The sequence below is a fragment of the Onychomys torridus genome, chromosome 1, assembly GCF_903995425.1.
Source record: "Onychomys torridus chromosome 1, mOncTor1.1, whole genome shotgun sequence".
Classification (NCBI taxonomy): Eukaryota; Metazoa; Chordata; class Mammalia; order Rodentia; family Cricetidae; genus Onychomys; species Onychomys torridus.
The window spans coordinates 39499118-39515818 of record NC_050443.1 but is presented as its reverse complement, the minus strand read 5'-3'; the positions used below and the strand labels follow the sequence as shown (position 1 = coordinate 39515818).

Genomic DNA, 16701 nt, shown 5'->3' with positions numbered 1-16701 from the left:
CTATGAGGTGAGGTAAGATGGGGCCTGGCTGGAAGAAGGGGTCACTGGGAGCATGTTTTTGGGGGCTATATTTTGCCTTGGCCTCTTCCATATTCCCTTTGTCTGCTTTGTTTGCCAAAAGGCAAACAGCCTCTTCTTCAATATGATCCTGCCACTGTAATGTTATGCCTCAAAACATGAAGCCAAGTGTTCATAAACAGAATCCGCTAAACCTGAGCGAAAATAAATCTCTCTTCCTCTTTTCAGAGGTATTTGGTCACAGCAATACCAAAGTAACTAATGGATGGCACCTTTGGAGAAAATGCTATCAGGTAAGTGTTTATAAAAGGCACTCTTGAGTGACAGAGTTTCCTAGATCCAGCTTTATCCTAAAGCAACATGGACATCATTATGGATATTTATTTGGATGGCCTCATACCAGCCTGCGGCAGGCCATGTAGGTTGACCCAGAAGTACATACGAAAGGACTTTTGGTGAAGTTCTTGCAGCCTGTGAGCCAGATAGGGCGGACTGTTTTCCAGACCAACAAGATTATGAAATGGTAAGAGGCCAGGGGAGGGACTAAGGAGCAGGGGCCCTGTGGCTGCTCTGAAGGCTTTCCCCCATTAAGGCCAAGAGGACAATAGGACCCGGTAGTTAGAAAGCACCCTCTGCCTTTCTTGGTAGACGATTATTTTCAGGATCTGGGATAACAGTGTGTTCAATACCACAATATCAAAATCCTTGCTGGCTGACAAGCTGGATCCCTCAACTTCCTTAACTGCAAACAGTAATCTCAAAGTAACATCCTGCACACTTGTCTGCTGCCTACTAGTAAAGTGTATTTGTTTCTTGGACAAACAGACAAATTATGGTTCTTCTCAATAGCTTCCAATGTGATTCCCTCCTCTTCAGGGATGTACTCATGAGGATACTCCAATCACCCTTGCTCACCAGGGGAGCCGTACTCATGTCGGGGAAGGCGGCAGATCTTGGGCATCACTTCCATCAGTGTTTTCACATACTGCAGGATTGTGCCTTGAAGCTACAAGACACAAAGGTGGGGTTAGTTACCAGCATCCACTCTTACGGAAGGCTGTAGCAAAGGTGCACCCTGAAATTAGTCCATTCGCAGAATACACAGTTATGACCAAGATTGTAGACTCAGTTTGGCTAAGGAATGAAATCCCACCTGTGGAAGTATAGAACCCTCCACCAGGTATCTACAGAAGTGACTATATTCATACTCATAAATACAACTTCCTTTCTACTACACAAGTGGCCAGGAAACACAGCAGAAGAGTTCACATTCCCATGTCGCTCCCATGCGGACCCACTGCCAACACCAAGAGTGCCAGGAGCTCCAGAAGCAATAGGCCTCACAGGACAGTTTCTATGTTCTCTGACAGGCTTACGATGGTTTCCAGGCTAGATCATGACACCTTTGTTTTCAGCCATAGGAAGTCAGTATTCCTAATTTTTTTTTCAAACTTTCACGTATGTTGGGGCAGATCAGTCCATAAAATGTGAGTGGTTCCTAGGGTCATAGCTGTGCAAATGCCTACTGTTCTACATTGTAGTTAAGTGTGGTAGTTTGGATGAGAATGGCAACTATAGGCTCATCTATTTGAATGTTTAATCACTGAGGAGTTGGATTATCTGAAAAAGACTGGAAGGATTAGGAGGTTTGGCCTTGTTGGGGTAGGGACAGCCTTGATGGAGGAAATGTGTTGCTGGGGAGGCTTTGAGTTTCAAAAGCCCTCGCCAAGCCCAATGTTGCTCCCTCTGCCTGCTGCCTGCAGATCAGGATGTAAACTCTCAGCTTGTTCTCCAGCACCACATCTGCTCATGTGGTGTTTCATATCCCACTATGATGATAATAGACTGAAACTGTAAGTGAGCAAGCCACCAATTAACTGCTTTCTTTTATAAGAGTTGCCTGGGTCATGGTATCTCTTCACAGGAACAGAACCGTAATTAAGACATGCATCTTTAATATAACCTATGCGTTATAGGTCTACAACATCTCAGAGTTCTGTTAGCCTTTGCTACGTGTTAAGTTCAAGACAATGTCTTGTCTTTGATGGACATACTCTGTCCATGTCTTTGAGGCTATACTCAGGTGGCCACCAATTCAGATTCAAACACTTTCTCTTGTAGGCTCTACGGGATAGTTTGATGTCAACTTAAAAAGAGCTAGAGTCATTTAGGAAGAAGGACTCAACCAAGACAATGTTTCCATTAAGACTGGCAAGTCTACAGGGCATTTTCTAGAAGTGTCTGAAGCTACATTGGGAGCATTTGTCTGTTAGAGACTCAGCCCAGACAGAAAGACCTCGGCCCCATGGCTAGCTTTGTCTACCCGACGGAATCGATGCTGCAGGAAAAACTCATTCTAGAGAAACTCACCAGGCTCTTGACAACCTTCAGCAGCTCTTCCATGACCACTGCAATGCCCTGGTAGCCAAGCAGCCGGCAGATGACTTGGAAGTGAGGAGGCCCCACAAAGTTCCGGTAGCTGCCATAAATGCTGGAATAGGCTAGGTTCAAAGCCTGGTAAAAAAGAGGACAAGAGTTTTCCACACAGTTCTCATGTATTCATGCAGATGGCATTTGGAGATGTGTTAACTACACATCCCATCTCAGATGAAGGGAACCAGTGACTTTCCACATGACATGTACCGTCCTTACCTATGTGGAGGTTTTCACCCTTTGTAAGCAGAGAACCTAATGGGACAGTGGAGGCTGGCCTTTTAGGGAGGCAGAAGGTATTCCGGAGCCGATATGAGCAGTCCCCAGAGGTAGATGATGAAAGGTTTTCATGCAGGAAGGGCCTCTAAACTTGTAGAAGGACCAGGTATGAAGGGTAGGGAGATCCCATATGAAAAGATTTCATTTCCTTCAGTGTATCTTTTAACCTTCCCCTTCTTTGATCTGCCGGTTTCTTTCTTCACACAGCACTGGGGTAACAGCCCCTCTATCCCTGCGTTATAATATGGGTGCTGGGGATTTGAATTCGGATCCTTGTGTTTGCACAGGAACCACTCTTACCTACTGAGCCACTTCCCAGTCTGTCTTAACTTTATTGTTGTTTTAAATTTTATTTGGTGCATTGATGTTTTGCCTGCATTTATGTCTGGATAAGGGTGTCAAATCACCTTCAGCTGGATTACAGACAGTTGTGAGCTGCCATGTGGGTGCTGGGAATTGAACCCGGGTCCTCTGGAAGAGCAGCCACCACTCTCAACCACTGAGCCATCTCTCCAGCCCCCCGTCTTAACTTTTTAAAATTAATGTATAGTTTGTATTTGCTGTGTGTATAATTTCCATTCCAGATTTAAACTTGATTTTGTGGCTCAGGATATGGTCTATCCTGGAAAATTTCCACAGTCATTTAAAAAATGTTTCCTGCTGCTGTGTGGTGTTGTGGTCCAGCTCTTCATTGCTGCTGATTTTGTTTCAGATCTACCAGTTACTGAGAGAAGAGTTGAAGTTCTAGTGTATAAGCTGTGGAGTATCTAATTTCTTCTTTTAAAAATCAGTTTTTGTTTCTAATTTTATATATATATATAAAATTTTATTTTATTTTATTTTATTTTGGTTTTTCCTGGAACTCACTCTGTAGCCCAGGCTGGCCTTGAACTCACAGAGATCTGCCTGGCTCTGCCTCCTGAGTGCTGGGATTAAAGGCACGTGCCACCACTGCTCAGCCCGGTTTTTATATTCTTATCTTTACCTTCTGACATCATTAATAGAAACCGAGCCAAGTTGAGCATATGGCTGAGCTAAGGATTTTTGTTTGTTTGAGAGTCAAACCCAGGACCTCATACACACTAAGCATACATCTACTACAAGATACACACTAGTCCAATTATCTTTTAACCCATCTGCCAGGCTCTATCTTTTAAATGTATTTAGGTTGCTTACAATTATCTTATTTACACACTGGTCTCGTGGGGCATAAGCCTATTGTTCTCTTTATTTTCTGTTTGGTCTTTGTTTCCCATTCTTCTGTTTCATTCTTTCTGCATTAAAGATTTTTAGAACCCCATTTTGATTCACCAGTAGTTTTTTGAGTGTATGTTTTCATATAGATCAATGGTTCTCAACGGCTTTGGGGGAATGTTGAATGACCCTTTCACAGGGGTCACATAAGACCATCAAACAACACATATATTTATATCAGGATTCCTAACAGTAGCAAAATTACAGCTATGAAGTAGCAATGAAAATAACTTTATGGCTGGAGGGTCACTTCAACATGAGGAACTGTCTTAAAGGGTCATGGCATTAGGAAGGTTGAAAACCACTGCTACAGATAATTTGCTAAGTCTACTGTTGCCAACATTTGCTGATTTGAACTTCTGGTCCCTCTGTCCTCCTTCCCTTTATTACTGTAAAGCATGTCCTGAGCATACAATGAGAAGCTCATCATGGCGACAATGATTTCAGTGTGCAAGAAAGGGCTCAGCACATCTGAGGAAGGCCTGTTTGCATCTCCTAGGACCTTGCTCCTTCATTCACTGTGTTCCTGGATGATAAGGTTTTCTATATCTGGAACCCATGACCAGCATGGAGTATAAGCTTGTTTAGGTCACTTATGTAAACTTATTTATTATAGTAAGTAACTGCTTTTCTTTGACAGGTTTCAGCAGTTAGAGCTGGTCTCACAACTAGTGTGTGCCTGCCTCCCAGCCCCAGAGAAGCTGAGACCTGAGGATTTGGATGGCTTCTTCTCCTGGGCACAACACAACACACCTGCTGAGCCACTGAAGAAAGACTCACCTCCATTTGATACATCTTTGGTCTGTGTGGACCCTGCTTTGTCCTCACTGTATTATACTGCAGCCCTAAGAGGAGCTCTGGTTAATCACAGATGAGGGGTTTGTATGTACTTTTTTTTTTTATGTTGATGCTTTTTATTAGTAATTATTCCTTTTCATATTACCAGTGAATTTTGTTTATATAAATATATTCATATATATGTATGTATACATAACGAGACAGTATTTTCCCCCTTTGGTTTCTCTTTAGTCAAGAGTTTCCGGCCAGGTGGTAGTGGCGCACACCTTTAATCCCAGCACTCGGGAGGCAGAGTCAGGCAGAACTTTGTGAGTTCGAGGCCAGCCTGGTCTACAGTGTGAGATCCAGCAAAGGAGCAAAGCTACACAGAGAAACCCTGTCTCGCAAAACCAAAAACAAAAAAACACAAAACACAAAAAACAAAAAAACACACAAAAAAAAACCCAGAGTTTCCTTTAAAAACAAAAACAAAAAACCCTCCCTCTACATTAATAGCATTTTGACTTTACTAGTTATAGAAATATTCTTAGGGTTTCATATTTTTATTCCTCCTCTTATATACAACTAATTTTATCTTTTAAATTTTTCATCATTTGGAAACCCTTTTTTTTGTTTTTTTTCCTTTTTAAAAAAATCCATTACTCTTTTCCCTTCTCATCTATGACACTACTCTCTATTCCTCTTCATTTTCCTTTTATTTAACCTGCTTCCCCTCTATTTATTCTCCTTTCCCTGCCTCCTGTATCTCACTAAACTTCACAGTACACGCTACAGTAGTTTTACCTGTTCTGTTTTACAGGCACTGGCATTCACGGGCTATAAGTGACTAAGTGTATCTCTATCCTTTATGGTTTGTTGATGTTGGTGTTTTCTTCCTGCTTAGCAGTATGTGGCGTTTAACCTTCAAGTGCAGGCAGCTAAACTGAAAGATCCTCAGATACAACCGGAAGATATACCCAAACCAACAGATATACAAATCATAACACATAAACATAAGAAACATGAAAGATCAGGGCTGTATGACACAAAAGATCATAGTTCCCCAACTAGTGAATTCAAAGATACAGAAACAGGTAAGATTCCAGATAAAGATCCCAAGGTTACTGTAAAAAGACTTTTGAAATGAAAGGGGTAAACACTGCCTATAACTCCAGTTCTAGGAAATCTGACACCTTCTGATCTCCAGAGGCAGCAGGCTTGCATGTAGTACATTTATATGCATTCAGTCAAAACAGCTATATATGTAAGAAACTACTTTAAATACAAATATTGTTATGAATTATGCATACGTGGGGAACCCCAGCTGGCCAGGCCAGGGCATCCCATGAGTGAGGAAAACTTGCTGGCATGCTGGGCAGATGCATGGCATGCAGGCATGGTGATGGTGGCCAGTAATTCACAACTCACATGCTGCATCCACATGGAGAGTTTATTGTAACAGAGAGATGAGGAGAAAGATAGAAAAGAGGGGGAGAATGATAGGAGAGGGAGAGAGAAAGAGAGAGAGAGAGGGGGGGTGGGTCAAGGGGTGCACAAAAGAGAGAGAGGAAGGGGCAGAGTTTTTCCTTAAAAAGAGGCTTTTATGTCAAGATGCAAGGTGGCACCAAGGGGTGGGATTTCAAGAGGGCAGTTCAGAATATTAACAAATATAAGTTGCAAGAAAAAAAGACAATGATAATTAATTTAATCTAGGTTGTGAAAAGACAGTAACATAGAGGAAAATGCAATGCATTTTATCTTTGAGAAGACCTGTGATATAGTGAAAAAGTCAGTAGTAACAAGGAAGGGAAATTCTGCAAGGACACTGATTTTGGGAAGAAAACAGGAATGTTAAAAACTGAAAACTCAATGAATTATTATAAAAACAAACAAACAAAAACCCCTCGAGGTCAGCATCAGCAACAGATGATAGAGCAGGAAGAACACAGGGATGAACACCAGGTTAACAAAACTATTCAAACATTAACTTAGGAAAGAAAGTGTAATAAACACGACCACAACATCTAAGAATCTGAAATGTGATTAAAAGGCCACAACTAAGAATGTAGCAGACAGAACACCGAGAAAAGCACTAAAGGCATAGAGAATCCATTCAATTAAATAACAGATGGAATTTTTACCAAATCAAGAGAAACAGACATTTAAACACAAGAGGCATTTAGAATCCTACAAACACATCACTAGAGAAGAAACTTTCCTTGATGGATTACAAAAATAAAGAAACAGTAATAAAGGCTATAAAAAAGCCACCTCACACAGGTAAACCCATCAGAATTTCTCATCAGCAACCGTAAAGTAAAAAAAGCATGGAATGATATATTCCAAGCCCTGAAAATACCTGCCACCTAAGATGGCTGTCCAGCAAAGCTGTCTTTTAAAACTGAGAAATGAAGACAATCATCTTATGCAGCGATCTATTACCAAGCCATCACTGCAGAAGATACCGAAAGGAACACCATACACAGTAGAAAAGAGACGATCTCAATCACAGAAGCACAGGAAAGAACAAATTTCTTAAGTAAAACAGACCTGGAGCTAGAAACCAACCTGTGACATCCAACACAGTAAAGTGTAAACCTCTAACACATACAGGGAAGAAAATAACCAACAGTAATCCAACCAACAGGAAAACTAGCCAACAAAATAACAGCAACTAGGAAACATCTTCCAAATATCTTAAATGTAAATGGTTTCAACTTACCAGTTAAAAAACATAGAGTGCTTAAATGGATTTAAAAAGATCCCTCCAACTAGCTTTGGTCTTAAGAAGCACACCTCACTGGTAAAGACACAAATAGAGTCAAAAGATGGAAAACAATCCTTCAAATGTAAACCTAAAACAAGCTGGGAAAAATCGATAAATCCAATCCTCAAATCAGCAGAAGGCAAAAAAAAATAAAAATGAGATATTAAATAGAGGTTAAAGGAAAAATACACAGAACCAATCAGCTGGTTCTTTGAAAAAACAAACAAACAAAATAAAAAGATTAGCTAAGCCCTAGCCAAACGAACTAAAAGAAAGAGACCTCACAAATTACTAAGATCTGAGCTGAAAAGGGAGTTACAATAGTTCCCAGTGAGATCCAGAGGACTGTGAGTGAATTATTTGAAAATCTGTATTACACAAAACTGAACAATCTAAGTCAGGCAGTGGTGGTGCAGGCCTTTAATCCCAGCACTCAGGAGGCAGAGCCAGGCGGGTCTCTGTGAGTTCGAGGCCAGCCTGGGCTACCAAGTGAGTTCCAGGAAAGACGCAAAGCTACACAGAGAAACCATGTCTCGAAAAACAAAAAACAAAACCTGAAAAATCTAGATGGAACCAAAAATTCTTCGACATGTACAGTCTATGAAAATTAAGCTAAAAGCACATACACAACAGAGACAGATAACAATCAATGAGAGAAAGAGCAAGAAAAGCTCCTAACCCAGAAAAGCCCAGAACAGATGGCTTCACTGCTGAATGCTACCAAACCTGAAGAGGAAATGAAAAGCTCTTCACTGCTTCGTAAAATAAAAGAGGAAGGGGCCCGAACTCATTCTGCGATGCACATGAATGCACAGTAACAAAAACTAAAGACCAGTTTCCTCAGTGAATAGAAACGTTAAATATTCTCGATAAAATTTTTACAAACCAAATTTAAGAGAACATGATGAAATATCACACATCATGACCGAGATGATTTCATTCCAGGGATGCCAATTTAGTTCAACATAGACAAGTCTGTAACTGTAATACAGGGCGGAAATCGATCTAAAGACAGAAATTACAGCAATAATCTCAACTGATGCAGTGTAATTAATTCCCTTCAAAACTACAATGACAGGCTTCAGAGAACCAGTAACAACAAACAAACAAAAAATTCAAAACATCATAAAATCTACATGGAAGAAAACAAATAACAAAACAAAACCCAATTAGCCAAAGCAATTCTTAATAGAAAAAGCAATGCTGGAGCTATCACAATCCCTGATTTCAAACTATATTATGGAGCCATATTGACAAAGACTGCATGGTATTGGCACCAACAGAATAAAACAGAGCAGAAGAGGACAGAAAAAACAAACAAAACAACCCACATAGCTCCAGCTGTCTAATTTTTGAGAAAGCTATCAAAAACATACATGTAAAACTGTATATCCACATGGAAAAGAATGAAACTGGATCCATATGTCTCTCTATACAAACTCAGTTGGAACTGGATCTGAAATCTTGATGTAAGATCTGAAATTCTGAAAGTCCTTGAGGGAAACAAGTAAAACACTCTAAAATACGGACATAGGCAATCATTTTTGAAAAGGACTTCACAGACACAGGAAATAGCAAATAGGATTACATAAGAAGTATCTGCACAGCAAAGGAAATAATCAGCCTGAAGAGGCAGGCTCTAGTACTTTTGCCAAGTATACTTCATACACAAGAAACTGAAGAAATTAAAATTTAAGTCTAGTTGATAAATAGGGTAATAAAATGAATGGAGAGTTGTCAAAAATGACAACAAATGCTGTCGCGTAGTTAGGAAAGAAGACTTACTCACTGCTGCTCTTGCTACAAACTGGTGCCAGCTACTGTGAAAACTTGAGAACACTAAATACAACACAACCATATGATCCACCTATAGTGCTCCTAACTAAAGACCCAAAGGCCTCTAAGTCTATAGAGCACAGAGACATGTTATGGGATGTTCTGTATGTTAAATGTGTTTCTCTGATTGGTTAATAAATAAAACACTGATTGGCCAGTAGCCAGGCAGGAAGTATAGGCGGGACACGGAGAGAGGAAATTCTGGGAAGTGGAAGGTGGAAGCTGCCAGCTGCCTCCATGACAAACAACATGTAAAGAGACTGGTAAGCCACGAGACATGTGGCAACTTACAGATTAATAAAAATGGGTTAATTTAAGATATACGAACAGTTAACAAAAAGCCTGCCATGGCCATACAGTTTGTAAACAATCTAAGTCTCTTTGTGTTTACTTGGTTGGGTCTAAGCGGCTGTGGGACTGGCGGGTGAGAAAAATTTGTCCTGACTATGGGCCAGGCAAAAAAACTCTAACTACAGAGACATTTGTGCATTCATGTTTATCTCTGCATTATTCATAAGTCAAGCTATGGAGCTATTCCTGTAGTCAATCAATAGATGAATGGATAGAGAATGTGGTATATGCACACAAAAAGAATTTAAAGGAAAAATGTATAGAATTGGAAACCATTATATTAAGCAAAGTAAAACTAATTCAAAATCACAATTACCATATTTTTCTTGTACATGAATCCCATAGTTAAGATTTTATCTCCCCTCTTCTCCCTCTCTCTGTGTGTGTCTATGTCATGACGTGGGAATAAGAGACTTTTGAAGCTAAAGAATTGCTATTAAATTTGGTTTTCTTTCTTTTCCCTTGTAATCTTCTCATTTAGTCAAGAGTAAATGAAATACCTTTCTGTCTCGGTTAGTTTCTCGTCAACTTGACACAAGCTAGAGTTTCTGGGAAGAGGAAGCTCGACTAAGCAGCGGCTTTGTGGGGCCTTTTCATGATTGATGATTGATGTGGGACAGTACCACTCCTGGGCAGGTGGCCCTGGTGCTTAAGAAAACAGCTGAGCAGTGTTTCTGCAGGGCCTCTTCATCAGTCCCTGCCTCCAGGTTTCTGTTCTGCCTTCTCTTTATGATGGACTATAATCGTAAGCTGAATAAATACCTTCCTTTATGATTTTAGTCAGGTGCTTACCAAAGCAACAGAAACCTATCATAACACAAACAGAAAATAACCTACCTTGGATCCATGCAAATACTGGGGCTGTGCATTAGGCTGTTTGTCTCTTTGAAATTCCTGAGAAAATGGTAATACTGTCCGAACAAACCTAAACAAGAAGATTACAAGGGAAAAGAAAGAAAACCAAATTTAATAGCAATTCTTTAGCTTCAAAAGTCTCTTACTCTGTATCTTAACTCTTTTTCCCAGTTAAAAGATAATATCAAATAAGAAAATCCTAGTAAATTAAAACCCATAGAATAAAATTACACACACACACACACACACACACACACACACACACACACACACACACAAATATCATAGATAAATAATAGTAAATCCAAGCTCATGAGCCATAACAGGAACATCCTCCTGCCTATAAACACAGTCTCCTGGTTCAAAAGATTCTGGCCTACTAGCATCTTGAGTCTAATGCAATCCTTGATAACTGTAATAAGCACACCCTTGACTTTGCTGCACCCCAGAAATGGGATGAAAAAAGTAGTCTACAACATGTACCACATCCCAGGTACTTCGAGCACTAGCACTAGTTCTGGGCTAAGAAGCACACTAAAACATTTTTACACAACTCAGTCAAGAGTCTGAGTCTTGATAATGTATCTAATCCATTTAAAACTGGATTAAATTTCAAGCAGAAGCTTTCAAATTAAAGTTGAAACGTGGAGCTGGAGATAGCTCGGCAGTTAAGAGGATTGGCTTTTCTTACAGAAAGTTGGGCTCAGTTCCTAGACCCATATGGTGGCTTACAATTGTCTGTAATTTTAGTTCCAAGGGGATCCAATGCCCGCTTCTGATCTTACGTGAATGAAATGGGCACATATGTGGCCCCAACACATACATACTCAAACAGATAAAAAAAAAATATACACATAGGTTTGCTAATTAAGTCTATGAACTTGGTGAACTCACACTATACCACAGTAAATTAAAAGGAAGTACTGTTCCATAGTTAGCACACAAAGCATGTGCACCTGAGAGGTCAGGAACCTGCAAGGCCAGTGTCTCACAGGCAGAATGCAGTTGGGGGCCAGATTCTCACCTACTGCTGTCAGACCCTAGTAACTGTGGGCTGCAAAATCTTCTCAATTAGTATTCAGGAGAAAAATACTTTTTAATTTACTACTCTATGTAGCCCTGGCTGTCCTGGAACTCACTCTGTAATCCAGGCTGGTCTCAAACTCATAGAGATCCATCTGCCTCTGCCTCCTGAGAGCTGAGATTAAAGGTGTGTGCCACCACAGCCCAGCAGAAAAACACTTTTTGTGTGAATCTTTCAAAAGAATAGTGTATTATTGTGCTGATGCATGTTGGTTATCAGGAAAGTCCCACATTCTCTCAGGCAGTTGAGACACTTGGTCCCCAGTCAATGGCACTTTTAGGATAGGTTTAAGGGAGTGGCCAGGCTTGAGGAAGTATGTTATTGAGGGTGGGGCTTTGATGTTTCAAAGTCTCTCACAATTGCCAGTGTGCTCTAGTTCACTTTTCTCCTCTTTCTTTCTTTCTTTCTTTGTTTCTTTGTTTCTTTCTTTCTTTTTTTTAAAGATTTATTTATTGATTATGCATACAGTGTTCTGTCTGCATGTATGCCTGCAGGCCAGAAAAGGGCGCCAGATCTTATTACAGATGGCTTTGAGCCACCATGTGGGTGCTAGGAATTGAACTCAGGACCTCTGGAAGAACAGCTAATGCTCTTAACCGCTGAGCCATCTCTCCAGCCCTCTAGTTCACTTTTCAAGATGTGAGTCCTAAGCTTGCTGTTCCAGCTGCCATGTCTGCCTGCTGCATGCTTTCCCACTGTGAAGGTAATGGGCTCTTAACCCTCTGCAACTCCAAGCCCAGAGAAAACCTTTTCTCTAAGCTGCCTTGGTCATGGTGCCCTATCACAGCAAGAGAAGAGTAACTGATGCAGTGGCGTACACAATACTCAACTTGCCGGTATCTCTGGATGCTCACATGCCTTCAGCTGCCTCTCTGTGTGTGTCTATGGACACCTGTGTGGATACAGGGAACACAGGCATGCACCAGAGGCCATACATTTGTTTTAGGAAGAACATTCTATCAGGATGCTGCTCAGAAGAGTGCAGGGTTGCTCACACTGTAGGGATAGATCCCACCTATAGAAATGTCCCATACCCATCAACCTCCATCTACCTGTGATGAAGCCCGGGCAGGAGAGGGCAGAAGACAGATAAATCTAAGCCCCAGTCACTGAAGAAGGACAAGCCATCAACATGAGATGTGTGTCGTTTGTTACAAAAGGTTTTTCTCCTGTGTCTACTTACATTCTGTCGTGCTTTCCCAAAGAGTAAGAGGCTGGGCAGATTTCAAGAGCTGGCCCTAACCAACCTCGTCTAGTGTGAAGATCAGCCACAAACATGGGATGGACCAGAGGGTAGAAGTGCTTACTGCCCTGCCCAATCCACAGGACCAACATGGTGGGGGAGAACACACTCCAGGAAATTGTCTCTGACCTCCTGGAGCACGTCAGGGCACACATGTACTTAAATATACACCACAAATAAATACATGAATGTATACAGTCAAAAGTTAAAATGTTCAAAATAATGTCATTAATATATGTAATTAGTAAAACATTAAATATGACACATAACACATGTATTTATATTTCTTTTTTTCTTTCTCTTTTTCCTTTTCCTTCAAGACAGGGTTTCTCTGTGTAACAGTCCTGGCTGATTTGGAGCTTGCTTTGTAGACCAGGCTGGCCTTGAACTTACAGAGATCTGCCTGCTGCTGCCTCTTGAGTGCTGGGATTAAAAGTGTGTGCCACCACTGCCCAGTTTATTCTATAATTCTAATATATAGTATGCCTACAGTTCTCGCTAAAGTTGGAAATTTGGGGCTATTAACTCAAATATTCTTTCCATTCCAACCATAACCTCTTATGTATTACAACTATAAGAACATGTTACATCATGCCACAGTTTACCGAGTCTATTCTCAGTCAGTGTCCACATCCTTGCTGACAAGGACAGCAGATGATCCATAATCCCGCAAGCTCCGTGAACTGTTCAGACTCTAGCTCCCAATACCATGGAGCCACAGGGGTTCCCAGAGCTCCTCCTTTGTCAAAGTATCATCTCTTCCATATTTGCCGCTACAGACTTCAGCTGTCTGCTCTGGCCAACTTCTACTCCTCCTGCAAGCAGGTTCCCAAGCTCTACTCTGACTGACCCTCTCCATACCTGCTTCAGAATGTGCCTCCAGACAGAAAGCTAGGACAACCAGGAGACACATCTCACGTTTCCTTTACACAGAGGAAATGATTAGTAGTAGAAAACAGGTACCTGTGTGGTTTGTCCAGTTGTCCTCTTATTAAAGGAAAAGAATGAATATAGACCCTGTCACTCCATCATGCAAAATAACTTTAACACAGTATTGCCTATGTACTTTCATCTAAAGCCAAAATACTGAAAACAAATGCTGAACTGTAGTGGGAAGGTTTGTGTTTCACAGCAGTTAGAACCAGCAATCCTTAGAGTACTCTGTATTTTGTGTACTAGACAAGCAGACATAATCAAAGAAGGGGTTGTCTCCATGATTAAGAAAATTCAAACAATACAGAATGAAGATTCAAATGAACAACATTGTGGTACTGAATTGGAACTAGGGAAGTCAGAATATACTCAGTTTTAATATACAGATAACTGTATAGAAATAAAATATAAGCAAACATGAACACTATGAGTTAAAATGTGGCCATCTAAAAGATATTTTCAAATTCCTTCTCCATAGCAAGGAAGGTAGAAATCTGGTCATTACAGATGGACTTGGTGATAAGATCAGAGTGAGGTGACACATCTGAATATTGTCCTTACAAGAAGAAAATAAGGGTCATGGAAAGAGATTCAGAAGAACAACATCAAGTCATGGCACATGCAAAGCCTGGAATGATACTGCTACAAGCTATGGAGTATCAGCAACTGACAGCCGCTACGACAGGCTCGCAAGAAGCAAGCAGGGATTCCACCCAGAGTCTAAAAGGAAGTGTGGCTTGCTGACACACTGATTTGGGCTGTAAGAGAACACCTTTCCACTTAACAGCAGCTACAGAAACCTAAAACAGGAAGCATACAAGTACTCTCTACTGTGATCACCCGAAGGGTCTAGAAAAATGACATGCCTAGTATCAGTGGTCACCCCTAATACACAGACAGCCCATCCTGTGGTACAGAAGGTAAAGTGGTCCTTATGAAACAGTAGGAACACTAAAACACACAGACACCATTATAAAGAGTGCTCGCTGCCCAAAGCTGATTATAAAATGCAACTGAAGACATTAACTCTAAGATGGAATCTCTGATTGTACTTACAACCATCAACGGAGAAAAGAGTGTTAACACACAGAATGCCAATGAATATTTGCAGAGGGACTGAAGGGATTAGAAACTTACTGGCCTCCAACCGCCCAGGGACAACTAAGATTAAGTTAGGCATTTGTCACAGTCACTGAAACTAGTGGGTCAGATCCCAACAAGGTCTGATTTATTGATGCCCAAGTCACTTACAAAATTAAAACAGAAAAGTGGTACCTGGACAGTGGAGAAACTTGGGAGCAATCACCTTCATCAGTCACAGAAGTCAACTGGACCAACGGTGGGACTTCCCATCTTAAGGGCATACCCTGCTCCTGGGAGTCTTCTGGCAAAGAGACCACACTGGCCCTAAGGAAATTCCACTCCGCTGTCCAGTGTGGACATTATGGTAGTGCTGCGATCAACTACTCTATCACCAAACTGGCTACTTCATTCTCACTGACACAACACAAAACGAAGTGAGAAGGAAGGCATCTAACTGACCCACACTCTCACAGCCCACAACATTCAGATGCAAACACAAGAAGCAGAATCACCTGCCACATTCTGACATCAGGGAGACTTAGACGTAGGTAGTACAGTTCCAGCAGTCATTTCTAATGCATAACATGAGATTGTGTCTACAGTCAGAACTAACTGCTGGTACAACCTTGGCTCTCCTGCCTCAGGCTTCAGCCTTTGACCAGTCATTCTATTTCCATATGCAAAGCCATGACTATCTGCCCAAGTGTGGTTTAAGGCTGTAAATAGAAGAAACAGATAGGGTCTGAGAGTCCAGAACACAAGAAATCATAGGGGAAAGAAGAGGCAGAGAGTGAAAGGGGAAGTCTATGGAAGTCAGTGCCTGTGATCAGCCATTCTGTAGAGGCATCTGGACAGGGCTATGCACACACGTCTGTGAGGCTAATGACTTACTTACCGGTTGGTGGAGCCATTATAGCAGTAGTTGGGCAAGAAGTCATAGTTCAGCTCCCAGAAAACATGGAGGGTAATTCTTCCATAAGGTGCAGACACATTGTGGTTGGCTTCCCGGAACATGGCATCAAAGCTGTCTAGTGTGAGGTACTTGCTCATCAGCTTGTGTGTCATACGATTGATTTCTAAGAGGCCATCTAGCTCCTACAGGACCACAGAAAGATGGGTGTGAGAAGAGAGATGGGCCGCACAGGAAGGAGACATTTACCTGCAGTCTACAATCCCCACCTGGGAGGTCTAACATATGGGGAGATACAGACAGGGAAAGATTGCACTGAGGTGGCTTCTAAGATGTGAGCCAAAACCACATGAAATAGGGCTTTGGTTAGGTCACCAGAATCTGTTCCTCACCTTGAGCTCTGCCCCTTCTACAGTTATGCCCATGTGCCCTGGTCTTTTCTCATCTCTGGTTACTTCAACAGATTCACTACAGCCCTCAAGCCACCACCTCCCTTGGGCAAAAGGCAATTTGGACAAATCACTACCTAACACTACTAACTGTCAATGTACCATCTAAGCTCAAAGCCCTCTCTCTACCACCTGCACACAATCCAGCTGGTATTGGCCACTTTGGGTCAGGTTTCCCAAGTTATATACTCTATATAAATACTCCTTGACTTACAATGGAGATGCATCCTGATAAAGCAATTGCAAGCAGAAATACCAGGAGGTGGCTGAGTGAATTTACAATACCTAACCTTTTGAACGTATCCCAAAACACTTACATTAGCCTAGAGTTGGACAAAATCACCAAATACAGCGTTTTATAATAAAATATATACAAACACTTCCTTTTAATCTATTCAGGAGTTTATAGATTTCTATCCTGGTCCTCAG

The 16701-nt window shown here is 41.3% G+C and overlaps 1 protein-coding gene across 1 annotated transcript in view; it reads right to left on the bottom strand.

Annotated features, from left to right (window-relative positions):
- The window catches only part of Cyfip1 (cytoplasmic FMR1 interacting protein 1), a 94372-nt gene that overhangs the window by 7190 nt on the left and 70481 nt on the right, over positions 1–16701 (bottom strand). The window contains 4 exon segments of the mRNA XM_036183640.1: positions 934–1024; positions 2389–2532; positions 10553–10640; positions 15809–16008. Of these exon segments, the coding sequence (XP_036039533.1) occupies positions 934–1024; positions 2389–2532; positions 10553–10640; positions 15809–16008 (523 nt within the window).